The 21,506-nt window shown below is 26.2% G+C and overlaps 1 protein-coding gene across 6 annotated transcripts in view; it reads left to right on the forward strand.

Annotated features, from left to right (window-relative positions):
* LOC127284977 (A disintegrin and metalloproteinase with thrombospondin motifs adt-2-like) overlaps nucleotides 1-17,930 on the forward strand; it is a 36,803-nt gene extending 18,873 nt beyond the window's left edge. For 2 of the 6 annotated variants that reach the window (XM_051310728.1, XM_051310761.1), the window contains 5 exons: nucleotides 15,509-15,670; nucleotides 16,741-16,876; nucleotides 16,960-17,073; nucleotides 17,191-17,241; nucleotides 17,504-17,930. In XM_051310728.1, the coding sequence (XP_051166685.1) occupies nucleotides 15,509-15,670; nucleotides 16,741-16,876; nucleotides 16,960-17,073; nucleotides 17,191-17,226 (448 nt within the window). In that variant the 3' untranslated portion in view covers nucleotides 17,227-17,241; nucleotides 17,504-17,930. Of the gene's footprint in view, nucleotides 1-1,575; nucleotides 1,646-1,989; nucleotides 2,181-2,790; nucleotides 2,884-4,923; nucleotides 5,090-6,047; nucleotides 6,178-7,682; nucleotides 7,813-11,635; nucleotides 11,826-14,917; nucleotides 15,045-15,508; nucleotides 15,671-16,740; nucleotides 16,877-16,959; nucleotides 17,074-17,190; nucleotides 17,242-17,503 lie in introns of all 6 variants that reach the window. The other 4 variants (XM_051310720.1, XM_051310745.1, XM_051310753.1 and 1 more) reach the window with 4 other exon arrangements.
* Nucleotides 17,931-21,506: the final 3,576 nt, after the last annotated feature.

Here is a 21,506-nt window from a genome sequence, read left to right on the forward strand (position 1 = left end):
GGTCACATTGGGATCCTCCCAATCGAATAAAATTTGTTAACATGAAAATTTGAACCAATGGTTTTAGAATTCTGTACCAAATATAAATTGTGTTTATTTAGTATTTTTGGAGAAATGTGTTTGAAAAATTAACCTTATAGCGATCACGTATCTTAACAATAATAATGCTATTAGTTTAATCTGTCTAAACACCTTAAATTAGTCGTAAAGCTTATACTCTTTAATTTACAAAAATTTATCACAAAATCAATATTAGGTACTATTCCGTGAATACAAATTGTAAAATAAATTTATAGATAAATAATGAATATTTAATTATTTAAGGAAATCATCTTATCACTGGAAAATAATAAAGAATTCATTTCCGGGCACGCATGCACCGCGGGGGCCTAAGCAGCGTTCTCGGGCCTAATGACATTTTCTATTTATGGCCCCTAATGAGTTTTTCATGCAAATTATAAAATTTTTTAATATTAACAAATTTTAATTTTTTTCACATATTCACATTCCTCATAATTTCACGATTACGAGCATGTGTTGTCCCAATTAAAAATGTTAATATTTAAAATGTTTATAATTTTTATTGAATTATGTCGCCTGAATCCCCCAGTATCGATTTAGTCATGATACCGAATAACTTTTTTAATATAAATTAAATCTTTTCAAATATCAACATTTTTACCCCTCATTTTTTTGCGATTTAGACATAATTTTTTTTTTTTTTAATGTTGAAATTTAAAAAGTCCTAAGCCTGGATAAATTGTGATTAAAAAAAAATTAAAACTTTTTAAATTTCAACATTTTTTTAAAAAAAAATATGTCTGAATCGCAAAAAAATAAGGGGTAAAAATGTTGATATTTGAAAAGATTTAATTTTTATTAAAAAAGTTATTCGGTATCATGATTAGATCGATACTGGGGGATTTAGGCGACATAATTCAATAAAAATTATAAACATTTTAAATATTAACATTTTTAATTGGGACAACACATGCTCGTAATCGTGAAATTATGAGGAATGTGAATATGTTAAAAAAAATTAAAAATTGTTAATATTAAAAAATTTTATAATTTTCATGAAAAACTCATTAGGGGCCCATTTTTCATAAAAAATGTCATTAGGCCCGAGAACGCTGCTTAGGCCCTCAGGGGGCTAACTTGGACACTGCCCCTGAATTCTCTCTCTCTCTCTTTCCGTATATATACATATATATAAGCAACGATGTCAAATAAAATTAGTCAAAATTCAAAGTTTTAACAGTGACTTTCAACACTGCATAGAAAAGGTAAGATGTGTTTTATTCTTTTACTTTAATTTTGATAAACTATTTATAAAATTATAAATTTATTTACTAAACCCTTTTGTACTTCAATAAACTATGTTAAAAATTTCAGAAAGAATTATTATCAACCGGGGGTATAATTATACCGATTCCGGGGGCTATTATATCTATTGAGAATTTTTAATAAAAAAAAATTTTTTTATTTTAAAATATTTTATATAATGTATAAAAAATCTCACTTTTGAGACATGGCAAACAATATGTAATTTATTTATTAATTAAACATTTTCAGATGAATTACTTCATTATATTATTTGGCATTCTTTTTGTGTCCTTGACTCAATCGTTTATTGTCGATGATGGTAATTATTTGAGTTTAAATAATTTTATTTGATCTTTTTATATAAAAAAAATAATTGACATACATGTATATGTAAAAAGAAAAGAAAAGAGTTGAATTACCCGAAAAGTAAATTATATTTATATCATTATTTATTAATAATAACTTCAATCGAATTTTATACCAATTATTAATTTTCTTTAAATTCGGCAAAATCGGCTCGAAGGCATCGTTAACTTATCCGGACCAATATTTATAATTTATATGTACATGTCATGTTATTTATTTTTAAAAACGCACAATTACAATTTTTTTAACTGCATTATTCTAAAATATTAAAATTTTTATTGAATTATCTGGCATCAGACTATGAGGTGGTGCAAATTCGTCACAAAAGAGATGACAAAAACAAACGATTAACAATTCAAATGCAGAAAAGACGTCAACTGATTCAATTTTATTTGTATCCTACTGACAGATTCATTGCTGGCTCAAAGACAAAAGTTTATACTGTCAGGAATGTAAAAAACAATGTGATGTTTACATATCAACCAAAAGTACGTATTAACATAAAATCATTTCGTCGCAGTATTTCACGATAACTTCTTTTAGTGACACGGAAAAAAATGTCAAGTCACCGAACAAGTTCGTTTGTATTTAGTTGGGTTAAATCAACTGATCTGGTCGTTTGTTTAAACTAAACATAATATTGATGTCTTAATTCTTTTGTATACTTGAATGTGTAATCAAAAAAATTGTTAAACAATAGGATCAGTAAGCCTACTAGCTATATTATTATTCATTAAAAATGTTAAATTTTCTAAAGATAATTATATAGTATATTAAATAATAATGAATTAAATTACAAATTAATTAAAAATTAGAAAATCTTTCCATATTTTTTCAAGAATTGACAGTTTTAAGTTTTGAATTTTGATTAGCAATAAACATAAAGTAATGCATTTAAAATGAATGTGTTTGGTTGTAATAACCGAAAAACATTTACATTTGCAACCATACTAGTTCGGTTGAAACAATTTGCCCTTTGTTTCCAATATAACCGAAATTTGCTCAACCAAGCCCAGTTCGGTTAATTAAAACGAACCATTTTTTGCATGTGACATATATTTAAAAATTAGGATCGCAATAATCACAATATGATTTTAGGTAATGCAACAAATGAATTTAAAATTTTATCAAAATCCACGTACTTCTTCATCAATTACACACAGTGTTGATAAAAATGGCAAATCCAGATTTGTAAGTATATACTCACACTTCTGCTAAACAAGATTTCCCCATCCTACATCATCAAAGACATTACAAAAATTTTCAACTAAAAACGTATCTTATCACCTTAAGGGTATGTGGGAACCTCTTACGTGACTAAGTATGGGAAAATGTGTTTTGGTAGTATACATTTCACTTTAAAATGAGAAAAGATTTTTGTCTAAAATTTTGAGGATTGATAGATTAGGGTGAAAGGAATCTCGCTGTTCTCCGAAAAATACATAATTTTGAGTAAAATTATTAAAAAATGATGTTTAAAAAGTGTGATTTTTAAACAAAAATGAAAAGAAACATGGCGGCGCATACACGGACGTTGCTTGAGTGTCTCAGTGCTCCTTTAAACAGCGCCAATTTGAGCTAGTGGCCGCTAAATGAACTACGATTAAATACATTATTTTACTATTTATTACTTTATTTTTATTATTTTTGCGTTAAGTTATGGTAAATGATTAGAACAGCGAGATTCCTTGTACCAAACAAAATCATTTTTCCAAAATTTTAACCCGAAATCATTTTTTATTTCAGAGAAAGTTTCAAAGCACAAAAAAACGACCTATGCGCACATACCCTTAAAGACAACTTTTTAAAAAATTTTACACGACAAATTTTATCGAAGATATGTTAAACTGTTAAAAAAACTGACAATAACTTAAGAAAAATTTGTTTTTGAAATAAATTGTTAGAAGAAAAAATGTTTTTTTCTATGTAGAATTGGAAAAAAATATTTAAGAATTTAAAACAAAAACAAGGAATTTAACATTGTGCTTACTTGACAGAATTCAATATTTTTAGATTTATCGATACAGGATGATACTTTACAATTTTTTTTTACATTTTCTTTACGAAACTATAGACATTTTTTTAATGTCTTATTACCCACACAGCACCGAAAGTTTCCTAAACCTGTATTAAAGCTATGCGTGCCAAGTTGGAAAAATTTACCGTAAAGCTTATCACAGGTTGTGTAAATATGTAAATGTCCGCAATTGAGTAAATGTTTAGCGTAAAACTGTACTGAATCTTTAAATTACGTATTTAGTACAGGTTTAGCGTAAAACTGTACTGAATATTTAAATTACATATTTGGTACAGGTTTAGCGTAAAAGTTGCCTGAACATTTAAAATAAATCTTTTGTAAAGTTTTATCATAAAATTTGCTTAAAAATTAAAATTAAATCTTTATTACAGTTTTAGTGTAGAAATTGTCTATAAATAATAACAATTAATAACAATAATAACAATCTATAACAATTATACAAACAAATTTAAATTTGTTTGTATAATTGTTTTGGAAAATGCAAAATTTTAATAACTATATATTTGTGTACACTGTATTTGAAGTTTCATTTAATTATACCTTTTCTAATTAGTTATTTTTTTGTTTATTTCAATTGTCTGCATCATTTACAGTTAACAATTTCTCAATATCAAAAATTTAACGAAAATGTAATGAACACTTTTGTAGTTTAATTTCGCACTAAATATTTAATAAAGCTTTAATTTAAATTTATAGACAATTTCTACGCTAAAACTGTAATAAAGATTTAATTTTAATTTTTAAGCAAATTTTATGATAAAACTTTACAAAAGATTTATTTTAAATGTTCAGGCAACTTTTACGCTAAACCTGTACCAAATATGTAATTTAAAGATTCAGTACAGTTTTGCGCTAAACCTGTACTAAATATGTAATTTAAAGATTCAGTACAGTTTTGCGCTAAACCTGTACTAAATACGTAATTTAAAGATTCAGTACAGTTTTACGCTAAACATTTACTCAATTGCGGACATTTACATATTTACACAACCTGTGCTAAGCTTTACGGTAAATTTTTCCAACTTGGCACGCACAGCTTTAATACAGGTTTAGGAAACTTTCGGTGCTGTGTGGGTAGATTGCTGTAGGATAGGCAAATTCTGTTAATATCGGGAGTTTATTTATTTTGTATCATGTGACATATTTCTTGCTCGAAATATTATTTTAAAAAATTTTGCTTTTTCCTTTTTTAGACTGGACACATCAATAACAACATAATTTTACGTCCCATGCCCAATCATCTTCGCCAACGACGCGATCTGTTGAAAACAAATTCATCATTTTTTGAAAATGATGCCGAAGGTTTCATAAATACTGATGAACATATAATTTATGAAAAATCTTTTAATGATTCTATCCGTAAGTATTTTCTTTATATAAAATAAGTGATTCAAAAATGGATGCTTTTCATTTATAAAAAAAATACATTATATCCCTTTGACGTTAAGTTTTTTTTAAACAAAAAAAATGCGTAAATATTCTTTTGTTTCAAACTAAATTTTCAAATCAAAACCGCTTTTGGAAAAAACTATAGTAAATATCCTGTCTAAGAATGTTACGACTTTTAAAAATTTCAAAATTGTCGCTTCTAAAATGGCTGCCAAAGGGAAAATTTAAAAAGTCAAGCGAAGCTCACAAAAAATAAACTTAACGCAAGTAGCACTATATATCAACCAGATGTCACGGTGATATCACCTAGGAATGTCACCGTGACATCAGGAAAATGTCAAAATGTCCGCCTTACGGTGATATCACACGGTGACATCGAGGTGATATCATGGTGATATCAAGGTGATATCAGTCATATCACAGTGATATCATGGTGATATCACCGTGATATGATGTTGATATTTTACAGGGACTTAAAATTTTTAAAAAATTATTATTTTATTTATTATTATTTTTTAAATTATTAAATATTTTAAGTCCCTGTAAAATATCAACATGATATCACGGTGATATGACTGTGATATCACCTTGATGTCTCCATGATATCACCTCGATGTCACCGTGTGATATCACCGTAAGGCGGACATTTTGACATTTTCCTGATGTCACAGTGACATTCCCCGGTGATATCACCGTGACATCTGGTTGATATATCGTGCTACTTGGGAAGAGTAGCAAAGAAAGAATATCTTAAAAAATCAAGCTAAACTAATGTAAATTACTATACTCGGGGATTTTAGGGGTACCAGATAAATATTCGCAGTTTAATATCAGTTTTTAAAAATTCAAAATGACAAATACAATATGACAGCCAAAATGTAAAAATTATTATTTTTATTTAAAATAGTTATATATGTAATCTTTTTAGCACATTCTTCTCCTAACGTGTTCGATGATAAATTTATGAAAATTAAGAGTGTGAACCGAAGGGATGTATCAAAAACACCAAATATAGTCTATCCAGAAATTTTGGTTTATGTTGACGAATTACTTTTCAAGTAAGTACTATTTATGTTCTTCTTCAAACCCTTAAGGTAAACAATTTAAAAATTTATGTTGGATACATACATATGTGATTTTTATACACAATGATACTTTAAAAGTTTATGTTTTTAGTAAATTGGTGAAATTCAGTCAGTTTTCCAATCTCAAAAAAAAAAATATATATATATATATTAAAAATTAATTGAGTTGATATTTTGTGAAGAAGTCTAAAATATGATTGGTAACGTCTGTTCTATTTAAAAATTATGGTATATGTTAAATTAGATTTTAAAAAAATTGAAAAATGTGAGGTTAGGAGTGACTGACGTCACTATTTTGATTTTCTAACGTTTTAGATTTTGAATATTTTAGATTTTTCACGATCACATGATCATGCTGTTTAGGGTTAATCGATTTTCAAATAAACAAGTTGTAAACATTAAAAAAAAATTTATCATATTATTAAATCGCTGGATTGAAGAAAAAAAACACACGTTCCATTTTCGTTCAAAAAAAAAGAATATTAGGTTGGCAACACTGCGTATAAAATGTTAGTCCATATTTTTTCCATAATTATAATTTGTAATTGTTAATTAAAAAAAATAGTATTGAATCAAGATAATTTATTTACTTTTCCATATATTTAATTCAATAATTTCTTTATCCTACACTGAGAAAAAGAATTATTTGTTTCAAATATAAAGATCAGTTTAAAAGTTTTTGTTTAACCCAACACAGTTTTTATGTTTAATTTTAATATATAGAAAATATTTTCTACTTTGGCTTAAAATTATTATTTGTTTGAATAATTATATTTGATTCAAACATATTTTCTGTTTGGCTTAAACTGAAAATATGTTTAAAATTTTTATGTTTGATTTAAACATAAAAATTTATTATGAATAAATTGAAACCAACCATAATTTATGTTTAAATTAAATATATTTTCACATTGAATCAACCAGAGAATATATTTAATTTAAACATAAATATGTTTGACTGTATAACAAAGCTATTTTAAGTTTGGGTTAAACATATTATGTTTGAATCAAACATATCGTTTTCTCAGTGTAAATACTAGTTTGGAAGTAAATTTTCTTGAATTAACAAAATTAGTATATATCAAAATAATACCAGCAAAGAAAATGAGTATATAATGCAAGTATGCATTATATAAAATTTAATATTTTGATCTTTTATAATAAAGATTTAGTGTCATGAGGGTTCTAATCTTTAGTTATGACATTCATGTTTGACTAAAATCATAATAATATTTAATAATAAAATAATCACGATTTTTTATTTATTTTAAATTTATATTATAAATATATTTAAAAAAAATTTATTTATTTTAAGAGATAAAAAAAAAAAATTTACGCAGTGTTAAATACTAACCAAAAATTAAAAAAAAATTATCTTTCACATGTCCCTTTATTTCAATAACCTAGCGAAATATTAATTAATTTTATAGATACTTAATTATTACTTATACTTATTGATAATTATTTTTTAATTGCAGGAAATTTAATTATGATATGATGAAAGCGGTAGAATATACTTTAGGTCACTGGAATGGAGTTGATTTAAGATACAGACAATTTCAAAAACCAAAGATTCGTCTCTATGTTGCCGGAATAGTATTAATTCAGGTATGTTGTATATATATATATATCTTTCTATATTATAAAAAGATTTCGCCGCAGCCGCCGCTGTTTCAGAAATTTTGACAAGTATGGGTCATTCCATGTCAAGTGTACCCAACCCATGTTTTTGACAAGGTTAGGTAAGGGTGAGCCAACCCATCTTTTTGAAATGGATAGTACAATAATTGGTTACACTTGATATGGAATGACCCATATGAATATAGCTTCAAGTCCCCCCCTTTTCCCTCTTCCTCGTGAAAAATGACCTAAATTTTAAGGTTATGTTCGTTTCAAGTCTATGAATAGGGTTACAGGTCCTCCCCCCTCTTTTACCCTCTCTCCGTATTTCCCACCAAAAATGACATAAATTTTGAGGTTATGTTCATTTCAAGAATTTCAATATAGCTGCAAGTGGAGGTAAATTTCCTGCCAAAAATGACCAGAATTTAAAGGTTATGTTCGGTTCAAGACTGTGAATATAGTCGCAAGCCCCCTCCACTCCTTCCTTACGTTGAAGGAGAGGTGGATTTTCCGACGAAATTGAACAAAATTTTAAGGTTAAGTTATTTTGTAGGGAAACGACCAAGAAACAAACATAACCTCAAAATTTGGCGCAAAAAGACAAATAAAAAAAAAATAACCTTAATAATTAGGTCAAACTTTGAAGGAAAATGACCAAAAAACGAAGCTAACCTTAAATGTAGGTCAAATATATATATGCCATTCCATGAGTTTATATCACTTTTCGGAGTAAACTTTCTAAATTAAATGAAACATTTTTTACATAATATTTATTAATATAAAGGTCTAAAATAATCACTTTTTAAGTGAAAACAATTGTTTATTCAAAAAATACAACAATAAATAATAAAAAAAAAATTCACATTCTTTTCTGCACCACCAAATAAATTGGTTTAAAGATCAAAATTTTCCTTATTTTTTAAGCTTTCATATCGTACAAGAAAAATGTCATGATTCGAAATAGTTAACTCACAATTTATTACACAATATTTGTTTACTTTTTTGTATTTTATCTACTGCGAAACGTGTGCTAACGCTGCCCGCGGCGTTCGGAAGTTGTCGTTCTCGTTATTGAGCAGAAGCTCATTACACTAGCGTAATAAAAAACATGTTGTGTGAAAAGTATGGTTATGTTGTCATTAAACGAAACGTAAACATTTTTGGTTATCACATTGAATGGTTTTTAATTATCTACTTTGTAGTAAAAAATCATAAAAAACATTTTTGAAGGATAAAAAACGTCACTTTTCACACAACATGTTTTGTACTACGCCAGTGTAATGAGCTTCTGCTTAATAACGAGAGCGACAACTTCCGAACGTCGCGCGCAGCGTTAGCAGACGTTTCACGGTAAATAAAATACAAAAAATTAAACAAACATTGTTTCGAATCATGAAATTTTTCTTGTGCGGTATGAAAGCTTGAAAAATAAGGATTTTTTTCATTATATATTGTTGTATTTTTTAAATAAACATTTGTTTTCAATTAAAAAGTGATTAAGGATTCTCCCTGGCAATATAAGGAAATGACACAGACTTACCAAATTTTGACAGTTTGTTGATTAGATTGATTTAGGAAGTTATGATTTTTTTCAGAATTTATTACCACGTAGTTTTTTAGAAAAAAAAAATAAAATATATGACCAATTTAACATGGGCTCTTATAGGAACGTGTATAAACCATAGGAAAAAAGTGTGATGGAAATGACACAAAAATCTGAAAGTTGGTATACAGGAAGAAAATATGATAAATTTATTAACTGCACAATATAAAGAAAGTTTACCACATAGTTTTTCAGTAAATAAATAATAAAGTTTCATTTTTTGTCATAATAATAATAGTAAGTGTAGCAGACATGAAAACGTGGCAACGTCGCAACATGTGTTTGGCACGTTTGCGCAGCAACTCGCCGCGAATTTCAAATGCAAGTATACAAGTCGACAAATTCATATTTATATTCAGATATTTTTTTAGGTATCCTGTCAAAAATGCCAAAACAAAAAGTCCAAGCCAAAAAATCCAAAGGAAATGAAATCCAAAATTCAACTTTGGATTTTTGTTCTTGGACTTTTTGTCCTGGTCAAAAAGTCCAAAAAAAAATTTAAACAGTTACATTGAATGAAATTGTCGTTTTAATTTTTATGTGGTTGTCTTTTTTTTTTTTGTTTATTATTATTTTATTTTAATATCTCTAGTGACATTTATTCATTACACATTCATTTCCAGTATCAAAATTATTAAGTATATATTTTTCAAAATGGATTTATAGCAATTAGAAATTATTGTGAAAAGTCGAAACGTCTATGAACATTTTCAAGGGTTCTTGTATGTGGGATCTCATGGCAAAGGTGATGTGAAGTACTGGAAGTGCAAAAATAATAAAAGTTGTTCAGCACGCTTGATCACTATAAATACACACTGAGAAAAAAGGTTTGAGCTGACAACCAAATATTTCATTTAATATATGTGCAACTAAAATTTTTTGGTTGAGACTACCAAATTCTTTTTCATTTTCTTATTTAGTCGTCTGAAACAAACTTTGGTTGTTGTCAACTAAAGTTTAGTTGTGTCAACCAAAAAATTTTAGTTGCACATATATTGAATGAAATATTTGGTTGTCAGCTCAAACCTTTTTTCTCAGTGCAGGGCGAAATTGTGTTGATTAGGAAGGGTGGTTCAGCCGAGTCTCATATCGCTCATGGACCTAACCCCGAAGAAGTCGAAGCTCTGCGCGTTATGTCGAGAATAAAGGTAAATTCAAGCTAAATTGTAAAATAAAATGGAAATGTGGATAAAGTAAAAAATATTCGAATAAAGGAATTTGTTTATGTAGTTTAAAAAATAATTTTTACGTATACATAACCTCAAATTAAAATTAAATATTTTTGTCAAAATAAAATATAGTTCAAAACTACTACAATCACAGTTTTATTTAATTGGATATTTCTTTACTAATTATCATGCAAATTGAAATAAAGTATAATAAATAAACTATTTATATTTTCCATTTTATTTTCAAATTTTGAGGTGAACGACTTATATTACAAATTTCTTATAAGTAAATAATCTTATTTTCATTTCAATTTTAAGTGTTTTATGGAAGTTTAACAATTAAATAATAACATATAACAAAAAATTTGAGGTTAGCTGTCAGATCAGGTGTAGGCCCAATCTGTGTTACATACATATAAACATTCAAAGACCAGTCTTACCAACCTTACATAAACTACGCGACGAGAATGCGACGTTGCCCTGATTTCAAGCACTTTTTAAAAAATTTAATTAAATAGAATTTATAATATTTTAGTAACGAGGAAAGCTTATTATTAATTTATACACCTTTTTCTAAACAATTCTCCTATCAATAAGGACAAGAACCTTACTTATCAAATAAAAATTTATTTTTTCTAAGGTTGCAAACTTGTGAGCCTTCACACGGGAAGAATAGAAACTATCCCCTTACTCCACACCACCCCCTGGAGAATCCTTAATTTGAACCTTTATATTAATAAATACTATAAAAAAAAGGTTTCATTTAATTTGGAAAGGTTTCTCCGAAAAGTCATAAAAAAAACTCATGGAATGGTACATATATAAAAAATTTATTTGAATTAATCAATTACATCATAAATATTTATTTCCATCAAATATAATTAATAAATTTGTGTTATTTAAATGATATTCATTTTAAATATAATAATTATTTGTTTGAATAAAATTTAATTGATTTAAACATAAAAAAGAACTCGTATTAAGTAATATAATAAAGAATTTTCTAAAATTTATTAAAAACATTTGTATGTTAAAGAATACACTGCCGTTTGTCCACAAAACTTTACTTTCCAACGGATTGTATAATGCGGAGTTATTATTACAAGAATTTGCTAAATTTTTGTATAAAAACACTGTCAACATTCAACCAATGAAGGATTATGATATATCCATGTATATGAGTGGAAAACTATTGTATATAATAAATGAAAAAAGAGAAACAACAGGTATATTTTAAGGTGTCAATTTCTGATTCGACTTTATCAGGGTGGCCACTTTTTTTATAAAATTGGATTAAGAGATTAATTTTAACAGCTTAATTTTTTTAATTAGAATAAAAAAATTTCAGAATTTTTGAATAAAAGAAAAATTTCCCTATCTAGTAACAAATTTTCCGGTCAAGCGGCCAAGCTGTTTATTAAGAGAATAAGATAATTTTAATTTGAAACTAGATGATTCACTGAACACATTAACCATAATGTTCTGGTAAAAATTTTATTCCCTTTAAAAATATTAATTATCAAAAGTATTGAAAATGCTATTATTAAAAAAATATTAAAAATTATAGGTATTTTGGAACTGACCAAAAACATAAATCACTTTATTTTGCACACAGGAACGAAAGAATTATTACAAAAATTTATTGTTTTTGGATTCTATATTCAAAATCATATATGATTTTGAAAAAAATTTTCTTTTTCCTTCTAAATTTTTTTTCGATACTCTGAAAAAATTGAGGTTTTGCACATAGTTTTTCATTAATTTTTTTTTACTTTCTATTAAAATCTCATGAAGATGTTCGGCTTCGTTTTGGAGATATTATTAATTTTCAAAATTTTTGATTTGAAAAAGTTAATTAAAAGACTTTAAGTTAACTAACCAATTTCAAACTGCTTGATTCTCTATAAAATATATAAAAAAGGAGCGCTTTGAAATTGGTCAGTGTTTAATTTCAAACATTTTAATGAACATTTTTAAGGAAAAATTTTAAAAATATAATATTTACAAAACGAAGCAAAACACGTTTATGAAATTTTGATAGAAGATAAAGAATATTATTAAAAACCTATGAGTGTAAAACCTCAAATTTTTCGGAGCAGCGACAAAAAACGTTATATGTAAAAAGAAATTTTGAAATTTTTTCTGGAAATTTTTTTCAAAATCACATATGAGAGATTCTTTTTCAATCGCCCCAGTCCAAAAAGTCAATGTTCTGGGATTGGCTTCATACTTTGGTAAATTGTTGTCCTGTATGATAGTAATAAATCCCTAAAATATAAACTCATTAAAAAAATATTTGTAGAAAGTAGAGGGGGTTGAAGTTTTGATGTTAAGGGTAACATTGTCATTTTCAAATCCGTATAACTATGACAAAAGTTAATGGATTTTAATTTATCAATAATGAATTTTAATGCATTTTTCATGTACTTTTCAAAAATGTATATAAAATTAAAAAAAAAATTTTCACCCCTTTTTTTTCAAAATCAACCCTTATTTTTCGATTTTCACCCCTTCGGGAATTTTTTTTTTATTTTTTTTATTTTCATTGGAAAGCTGAGGTTTTTTCCCATGAGCTATGTAAATATGAAAATGGGACAACAATAATTTTGTGAGAAACAGAATATTAAAGTAGGCGGTGCCGATAACGGGTACACCTGAAGATCATCTTCGAGGATTTAGGTAGGCACCGCCTAATTTAATATTATGTTTCTCACAAAATTATTGTTGTCCCACTTTCATATTTACATAGCTCATGGGAAAAAACCTCAGCTTTCCAATGAAAATAAAAAAAATTAAAAAAAAATTCCCGAAGGGGTGAAAATCGAAAAATAAGGGTTGATTTTGAAAAAAAGGGGTGAAAATTTTTTTTTTTAATTTTATATACATTTTTAAAAAGTACATGAAAAATGCAATAAAATTCATTATTGATAAATTAAAATCCATTAACTTTTGTCATAGTTATACGGATTTGAAAATGACAATGTTACCCTTAACGTCAAAACTTCAATCCCCTCTACTTTCTACAAATATTTTTTTAATGAGTTTATATTTTAGGGATTTATTACTATCATACAGGACAACAATTTACCAAAGTATGAAGCCAATCGCAGAACATTGACTTTTTGGACTGGGGCGATTGAAAAAGAATCTCTCATATATCATTTTAGAAAAATTTGATTTTGTAAAAATTCTTTTGTTCCTGTGTGCAAAACAAAGTGATTTATGTTTTTAGTGAGTTCCAACATATATAATTTTGAAATTTTTTTTTTTTAATAGCATTTTTTAAAAACTTGAAAAATTTAAGGTTACGAAATCACATCGTGAACCTTCTACTTTTGATAATTAATATTTTTAAAGAGAATAAAATTTTTACCATTATTTTATGGTAAATGAACTCAGAGAATCATCGAGTTCCACATATATTAAAACTACACTGAGAAAAATGTTTAGTACCGTCTACCAATGTTTGGTTCTCTCTACCAAATTTTTTATTTAATATATATGCAACTAGGCCGTTTGGTTCTCAGAACTACATTTTTTTGATGAATCATTTTGTTCGGTCTACCAAATTTTTTGTTTCGCACAACTAAATTATTGTTTTTAAGCAATCAAAAAATTTTGTTAAATGAAACTTTTTTTGTTTTCTTAACCAACTTATTTTTTGGTTCACCCTTTTCACTTCATATAATCTACCTATGCCTACTTAAATTAATTTCTATCGCGGTAAAAACCTAACACTGCTGAGGCTCGAACCCTCAGACTACGCAACGCAAGTCGAGAACGCTAACCACTACTCTACGAATCCTACTAACAATTTGAGATTAAATCATTTTCACAATGTATTGAGGGTGGAAAAAAACTTTCGTTCTTTTAACAAGTTTTATTTATTTATTCTCACTACACAAACTTTTTTTTTAAAAAATGTCTGAAAAACAAATAAAACTTTAACACTGAAACTTCATGACGCGAACGACGTATGGTTAATGTTGGCACCCCGTGAATGGGAAGCGACGCCTTATTTACGAGAACAGCGCGTGCGCAATTCAACATGCCAGCGATTTAGTACTGGAAATCAAACTTTCTATTCTGTTGTGACAACCGTATTTTAGTAACGCCAACTAAAAATGTTCAACTAAATTATTTTCTTATTATTATGAAATTATTTTTCTCAGTGTAGATTTTTTACGTTCGCAACCACTTTTAGACGAAAGTCCACGGACAGACCCATATGTATATATATTTTTTTAAATTGAAAATATTATTTTTCTGGGTGTGCAATATAAATATTTATTCAAACTATATAACAATTTTTTATTAGGTTATGCTTATACTGGAAAACCATGCGTTCTTCGGAATTCTCGTGGAATGTACATGTCTTCTGGAGTAGTTTTCGATAAAAATGATTATGGAACCATTTTAACTACTGTTCACGAATTAGGTCACATGTAAGAACCAAATTATATTTACATTTATTTTACTGATAATGATTTGATATTTAAAACATTATAATATATTTATTATAATAATTTCAGCTGTATTTCTGTATCTCACGCTGCTTATTTTCTTCAGAAAATAATTCTTCATCACAAAGATTTATAAACAATGCACCGTTTTTTTTAAATATTGTTATTTGGTTAAAAAAATATTTTCACTTCCCTTAAACAAATAACAATGTTTTTAAAAAAACGACGAATTTGTTTAAAAATTCCTGAAGTGAAGATGTGGAACATTATTTTCTAGAAAATATAAGCCATAAATCATTTAAATTGGATTATTTTAAAAATATTTTTAAAAAGCGATATGCAAAAATCTCACAAATAAAAAAAAATTAATTTAAATAGATTAAAATTTTATCTTTGTACTCAGGTGTAAAATTATACATAAAATTTATGAACATTGTTTTCTTTAGCCTTGGTGCACCACATGATGAGCAAAATTCAAACCAGAATGGTCCTTCTAATACTATGCGTTGCCTTAAAAAGGAAGGTTACGTCATGAGTTACAATAAATATAATAAAAACAAGATTTCGTTTTCTCCTTGTTCTGTAAAAGCTATAGTACATACCTTAAGGTGCGTTGAAAATTTATGAATATCATTAAAAATATTCGTGAAAATGATCAAAAATTATAATGAACATATTTCTTTCTCCCAAAAAAAAAAAAAAAATTGGTGATTATTAGTCAATATGTATAGCATTCTTGACATTGGTGAAAATTGATAAAAATTATAGTTTTTTTTTAAATTTTAATTAAATAGTTTAATTTTTTACTAATTAACGAATATGCCCCACAATTTTTGCAATAACACTTAAAACGTCAAAAGTTTTATATGTAGAAGTTGAAATTATTAATTTTTTTTTTATAAAAATATAATTCTTAAATAAAGATAAATTATTTATCACTAGTAATTAAAGAAGTAAAATTTAATTTAAAATTATTGTTATACTCAAATAGAAAAAATATTTCTTGACTTACAATTATAATTGCACAAATTTTTATATTTTAAATTAAAAATTTATCTTTCTTTGATCATTTTAGAGAAAAATTTAACATTTTAAAAACTGTTACTGAATGAGATTCAGTTGCTAAATTTCAACAATTTCATATGAAATAGCTAAAATTTAACAATTTATATAAGAGAGATTCTTTTTCAATCGCCCCAGCCCAAAAAGTCAATGTTCTGGGATTGGCTTCATACTTTGGTAAATTGTTGTCCTATATGATAGTAATTCCCGAAGGGGTGAAAATCGAAAAATAAGGGTTGATTTTGAAAAAAAGGGGTCAAAAATTTTTTTTTTAAATTTTGTATACATTTTTGAAAAGTACGTGAAAAATGCATTAAAATTCATTATAGATAAATTAAAATCCTTTAACTTTTGTCATAGTTATACGGATTTGAATATGACAATGTTACCCTTAACGTCAAAACTTCAACCCCCTCTACTTCCTGCAAATATTTTTTTAATGCGTTTATATTTTAGGGATTTATTACTATCATATAGGACAACAATTTACCAAAGTATGCAGCCAATCCCTGAACATTGACTTTTTGGGCTGGGGCGATTGAAAAAGAATCTCTCATAAGTGAAAATACACTGACTTAAATTGTGAATACCTATAATAAATTAAATTTTTCTACAGTCAAGATTTTACAAAATGCCTTCGAAATAATCCAGCAGTATATAAAGATAACTATCCACTACGGAGATTATTACCCGGTCAAATAATGTCTTTAGATGAACAATGCAAAAAAATGGGATTCTATCAATGTGCACATGTAAGTTTCTTTAACTTTAATAAAAAACTTTGTATAATTTCATCTATCAATGACTTTATTTTGTTATTAATGTGATTTTGTAGAAAAAGACAACTTGTTTACTCTTAGTCTGCAGCAGTAGAAATAAGTATGGACAATTGAAAGACTTTTCACATATGAATCCTCCAGCGGAGGGATCTAATTGTGCTCCTGGCAGGGTATATTTGAATTTTTAATAATTTAATTTTGTTGGATTTTGTGCGAAAATAAGTGAACTTAACCCTAAATATGTGCATCAGTATTTATTTATTGATTGTTGAAATTTTATTTTTTAGTACTGTATAGCAGGACAATGTGAATTTAAAGTATAAAAGAAAAAAGCGAAGGTAATGATATTCAGTAAATATATAATTATTATTTTTATCAAATTCAGTGTTTAGTAGAGTTTCAAAAAATTTTGTTGTATAAAGAATGTTCTATGTTCCAAAAATATTTTAAGAACATAAAACGTTCCAAAATGTTTTAGGGGCGTATCTAGAACATTAATGTTTTTTGCCCTCTGGTACTTTATTCCTGGTTGAAAATTTTTATTAAAAAATCTAATAAAAACTGAAAAATAATAAAAGAAATTGTTTTTCTATTTTTCAGGGATAAATATGGACGCAAAGTGTTGTATTATATTATGTACATCCGTGTAAAGACATTTATTACCAAAAAGGATAGAAATTCGTGTAATAATCACCATACGCAACAACTTTTCGAATGAGAATGTATTAGAAGCATAAGGGCACTGTCTTGCAAAATTGTTGATATTTCATTAACTAATTATGATAAAACATTGATAAATTGTTAGAAAATGTGAGGTTAGAAATGACATCACCGTTTGAATTTTTCAATAACTTCTAATTATTTTAACAAACAGTTGTTTTCGTCTTTCATCGACTTTACATACATGAAAATACTAAGAACATTTTGCAAAAAGTTTTAGAGCATACCTGATGATAATTTGTTTAAAAATTTAATTAAATTTTTTTGTTTTGTTTTATTTTTCAAAATAAAAAGTTTTTTGGCTAAATTACTGCTTTATTTATTGCAATTCTTGTTAGAATGAACTCTACAGATTCCCATTTACCCTTTCCAAAATATTTTTTTTCATCATTTTTTATCGATTAATCACTTTTTTTATAGTGAATTGCTTTTTAATGTGTACCTAATGTCAATCCAACAAGGGTAGCGTTACAGCATTTCGTAATTTCCAGAGTTTATCACTTTTAAATACATATATTTAACATTGTATATTGACACGTATTTATTCTTCCACTATACTATCAGTATAATTAAACTTATAAAATTAAATAGTTCCAATGAGAAAGTTGGTTAATCTAATAAATATTAATTTTATCATTTAAGTTTAAGGAGGGAAACTTGTGTAAATGCATGTTTTTTAAGATTTTTTTTTACAAAATAGTGGGAATGAGAAAATTTATGATATTTCAATAAGAGTTGTTTCCAAAGATGGTAAATATTTTTAAATAAATAATGATTTTCGAAGAAATTCTAATTGAAATATAATAAATTTTATCAGTAGACAGATAAGTTTAAAAATCAATTTTGATAAAAAAAACAATAACCAAAAATGTCCCAAGTAGAAATGTGCCACTGGCATAGTACTGACCCAACACTGCCAGTCAGTATAACGGTACTGACTGCCGTACTGGGCCAGTAGTGGACCAACCCTGGCTGGTAACGCTGTCCAGTACTGATTTTGTCCCGCTCACCAGTACTAACGTAGTACTAGAATAATACTGACAAAGTACTCATCCGGACTTAAAATCTCACTTTTTTACAAAATGCTAAAACACGCTTTCCAATGCAAATTTCATCCTCATTAGCTTATTACTCCCATTTTTACCACGAACAGGTAATGTGAATCCAATAATAATTAATGTTATTTAGAATATATAAAATATTATTAACAATAAATAATTAAAATAATAATTATCATTTATATTAATTAAATTATTTTATTTTTAATAAATTATTTTACAAAAAATAATTTGTGTTTTAACGGATTTGGCTAAAATTTGGTACGTATATTTGTCACATCAATATCTCAAAATGGACACAATGATTTTAGAAAATACCCACAAAAAAATTTTTTTTGGCATTTTTTCAAAAAAATCGATTTTAATCGAAAAAATTTATTGAAAGCAAAATTAAAGGCAATACATAGTAATATCGTATTCCTCATATCAAGACGAATCGATTGGTATATATAAAGTTTATATTTCATTGAAATTGAAAGAATAAATTAAAAAATTCAAAATTCAAAAATTCATATTTTAGTTAAAAAAGTTTTTGTGAACACGATATCGTTAATACGTTTTAACGGATTTGACTAAAATTCGGTATGTACATTTGTCACATTAATATCTCATAATGAACACAACAATTTTAGAAAGTACCCCCTAAAAAAAAATTTTTTTTTATTTTTTTTCAAAAAATCGATTTTAATAAAAAAATTGTTTCAAAGCTAAAATAAAGGCAATACATATAATAATCTTATTCCTTACGTCAAAAGAAACTGATTGGTATATATATAAAGTTTAGATTTCATTTAAATTTAAAGAATAAATCTTTAAGGAAGAATTCCATTATTTATATTATAGTTTTTTGAAATCATTTATCATATTTTAAAAATAATATGTATATAAATTATTAATTTATTGCTTCCTCCAAGAGGAAGCAAATCTTTTGCTTTGCGCAATGAGGAAGCAAAATGTTCATGAAATGAACATAAACTTCTTTTATAAAAAGGGACCCCCATCTTGTTTAAATTCATAATATTTAATTTTTTTTACTTTGCACTTATACTTAATTTAATAATTATTTAATAATTGATATTACACATGAACAAATATTGTACTTATAACACTTAAAACTAAGAACGAAAAATCTCGCACGCATGGGGGATCGAACCCTAAACCCTTAGAACGCAAGTCAGATACGCATACCGCACAGCCGCGTTGGCTTGACTTGAAGTAGTTCACCTAATACAAAAGTTTTGATTTCAAAGTTTGTATTATCTATTGATCACGAAAATAAAATGAATTTATTCTTAAATTTTTTAAACTCATAAAATTTTTTCAATTTTTACAAAGATTTAATGAAATAAAACTGGATATCAATTTCAGTTAAATATTTTTAATAAATTATTTTTACCGTAAATAATATTAAAACAGACAAAAATGATTGATGAATTACATAATTAAAAATAAGTTAATAAAAGACGACTGTAAAATATGAATGGTGAAAAATTTTTTAAATTTAATATTTAATTATTAATAATATTTAAAAATTACAGTGAAAAAATTACATTTGCTTTATTTTTAAAACTATTAGAAAAAAATTCTCAACTTATTGTTATTGAATGCATGATAAATAACTTAATGCACATATTTCAATGAGTACTAAAATAACTAAAAAAACATAAATATATTTTATATAGGTATATAATAATACATTACAATTACATCCAAAATTTTGAGGGAAAGTATTCGAAAGAAATTAATATACACTAGCGATATATTCCTCGCTCGCTAACGCTCGCTCGGTTGAAGTTTTACTTTTTTTTCTTTACGTATTGTAGTTTATTCATATGTATATTTATTTTTTGTTTTAAATTATTATTTCATTATAAATTATAATAATTCAATTTTTTTAATTTTCAAATTACTTTTTAAAAAAAATTTAATTTAATGTAATAAAACAAATTTTATATGTCTGTTGACTTAAATTCTGATTTTATTCTACAATATTGATTGTAAATTGTTTCTCTTTTTTTCAATTGCTACTAAATGCTATGTAAGGAAAACTGGTAAGGGCCTTACCACTTTTCCTAACGAATACCCTACTTTTTAATATTATATAGTATTCAAATTTGTAAATCTAAAAATATATTTTTAATTCAATATAATTAATTAGTACTATTAATTGATTATTTAATTAAATATATAATCGAACTGAACTTCTTATTTATCAAAGCCAAAACGCATGTTAAATCGTTTTAGCTATCTCCGTAATCAAAGATTTAAAAATCTAAAAGGGTTATATCTTCGGAAGTGTGCATTGATTGAGTGCATTTGTGTAAAATTGGGAGTGACATGAGATGCTTTATTCTTTGTTTTTTAGAAAAATTGTCAAGAATTTATAATTTAAAATTCAAATTTTATAAATATTTTTAAAAAAACTTTATGGTGTTGCTGTTAATGAAAAATTATAATACAATGTAATGAATATAAACATGAAACATCTATTCAAAAAACAAGATTTATTGAATCATTATATCGAAAAAATAAACATATATCAAATTTTAAATTATTATTGTTAAATAATAATTAAATTCTTAAATCATAAGAAGTCTTATTTGTGTCAAAGTCATCTGCGACGCCATAATTACAGTCATGCATGAAATTATTAACATTTTTTCATTTTCCATTTCCATTTTTTAATATTATATAATAAAGGAACCTAAGCAGCACGGTGTATCCCCTCAACATCCCTTGAATATCACCGTGGAATATTCCAATGATTTTCTAAGAAAACCAAAAAATATATATATATCCAAGCAATATTGAGGGAATATTCCAGT

This window comes from Leptopilina boulardi, unplaced genomic scaffold, assembly GCF_019393585.1.
Source record: "Leptopilina boulardi isolate dan_hultmark-lab unplaced genomic scaffold, ZJU_Lbou_2.1 LbouV2_121, whole genome shotgun sequence".
NCBI lineage: Eukaryota > Metazoa > Arthropoda > Insecta > Hymenoptera > Figitidae > Leptopilina > Leptopilina boulardi.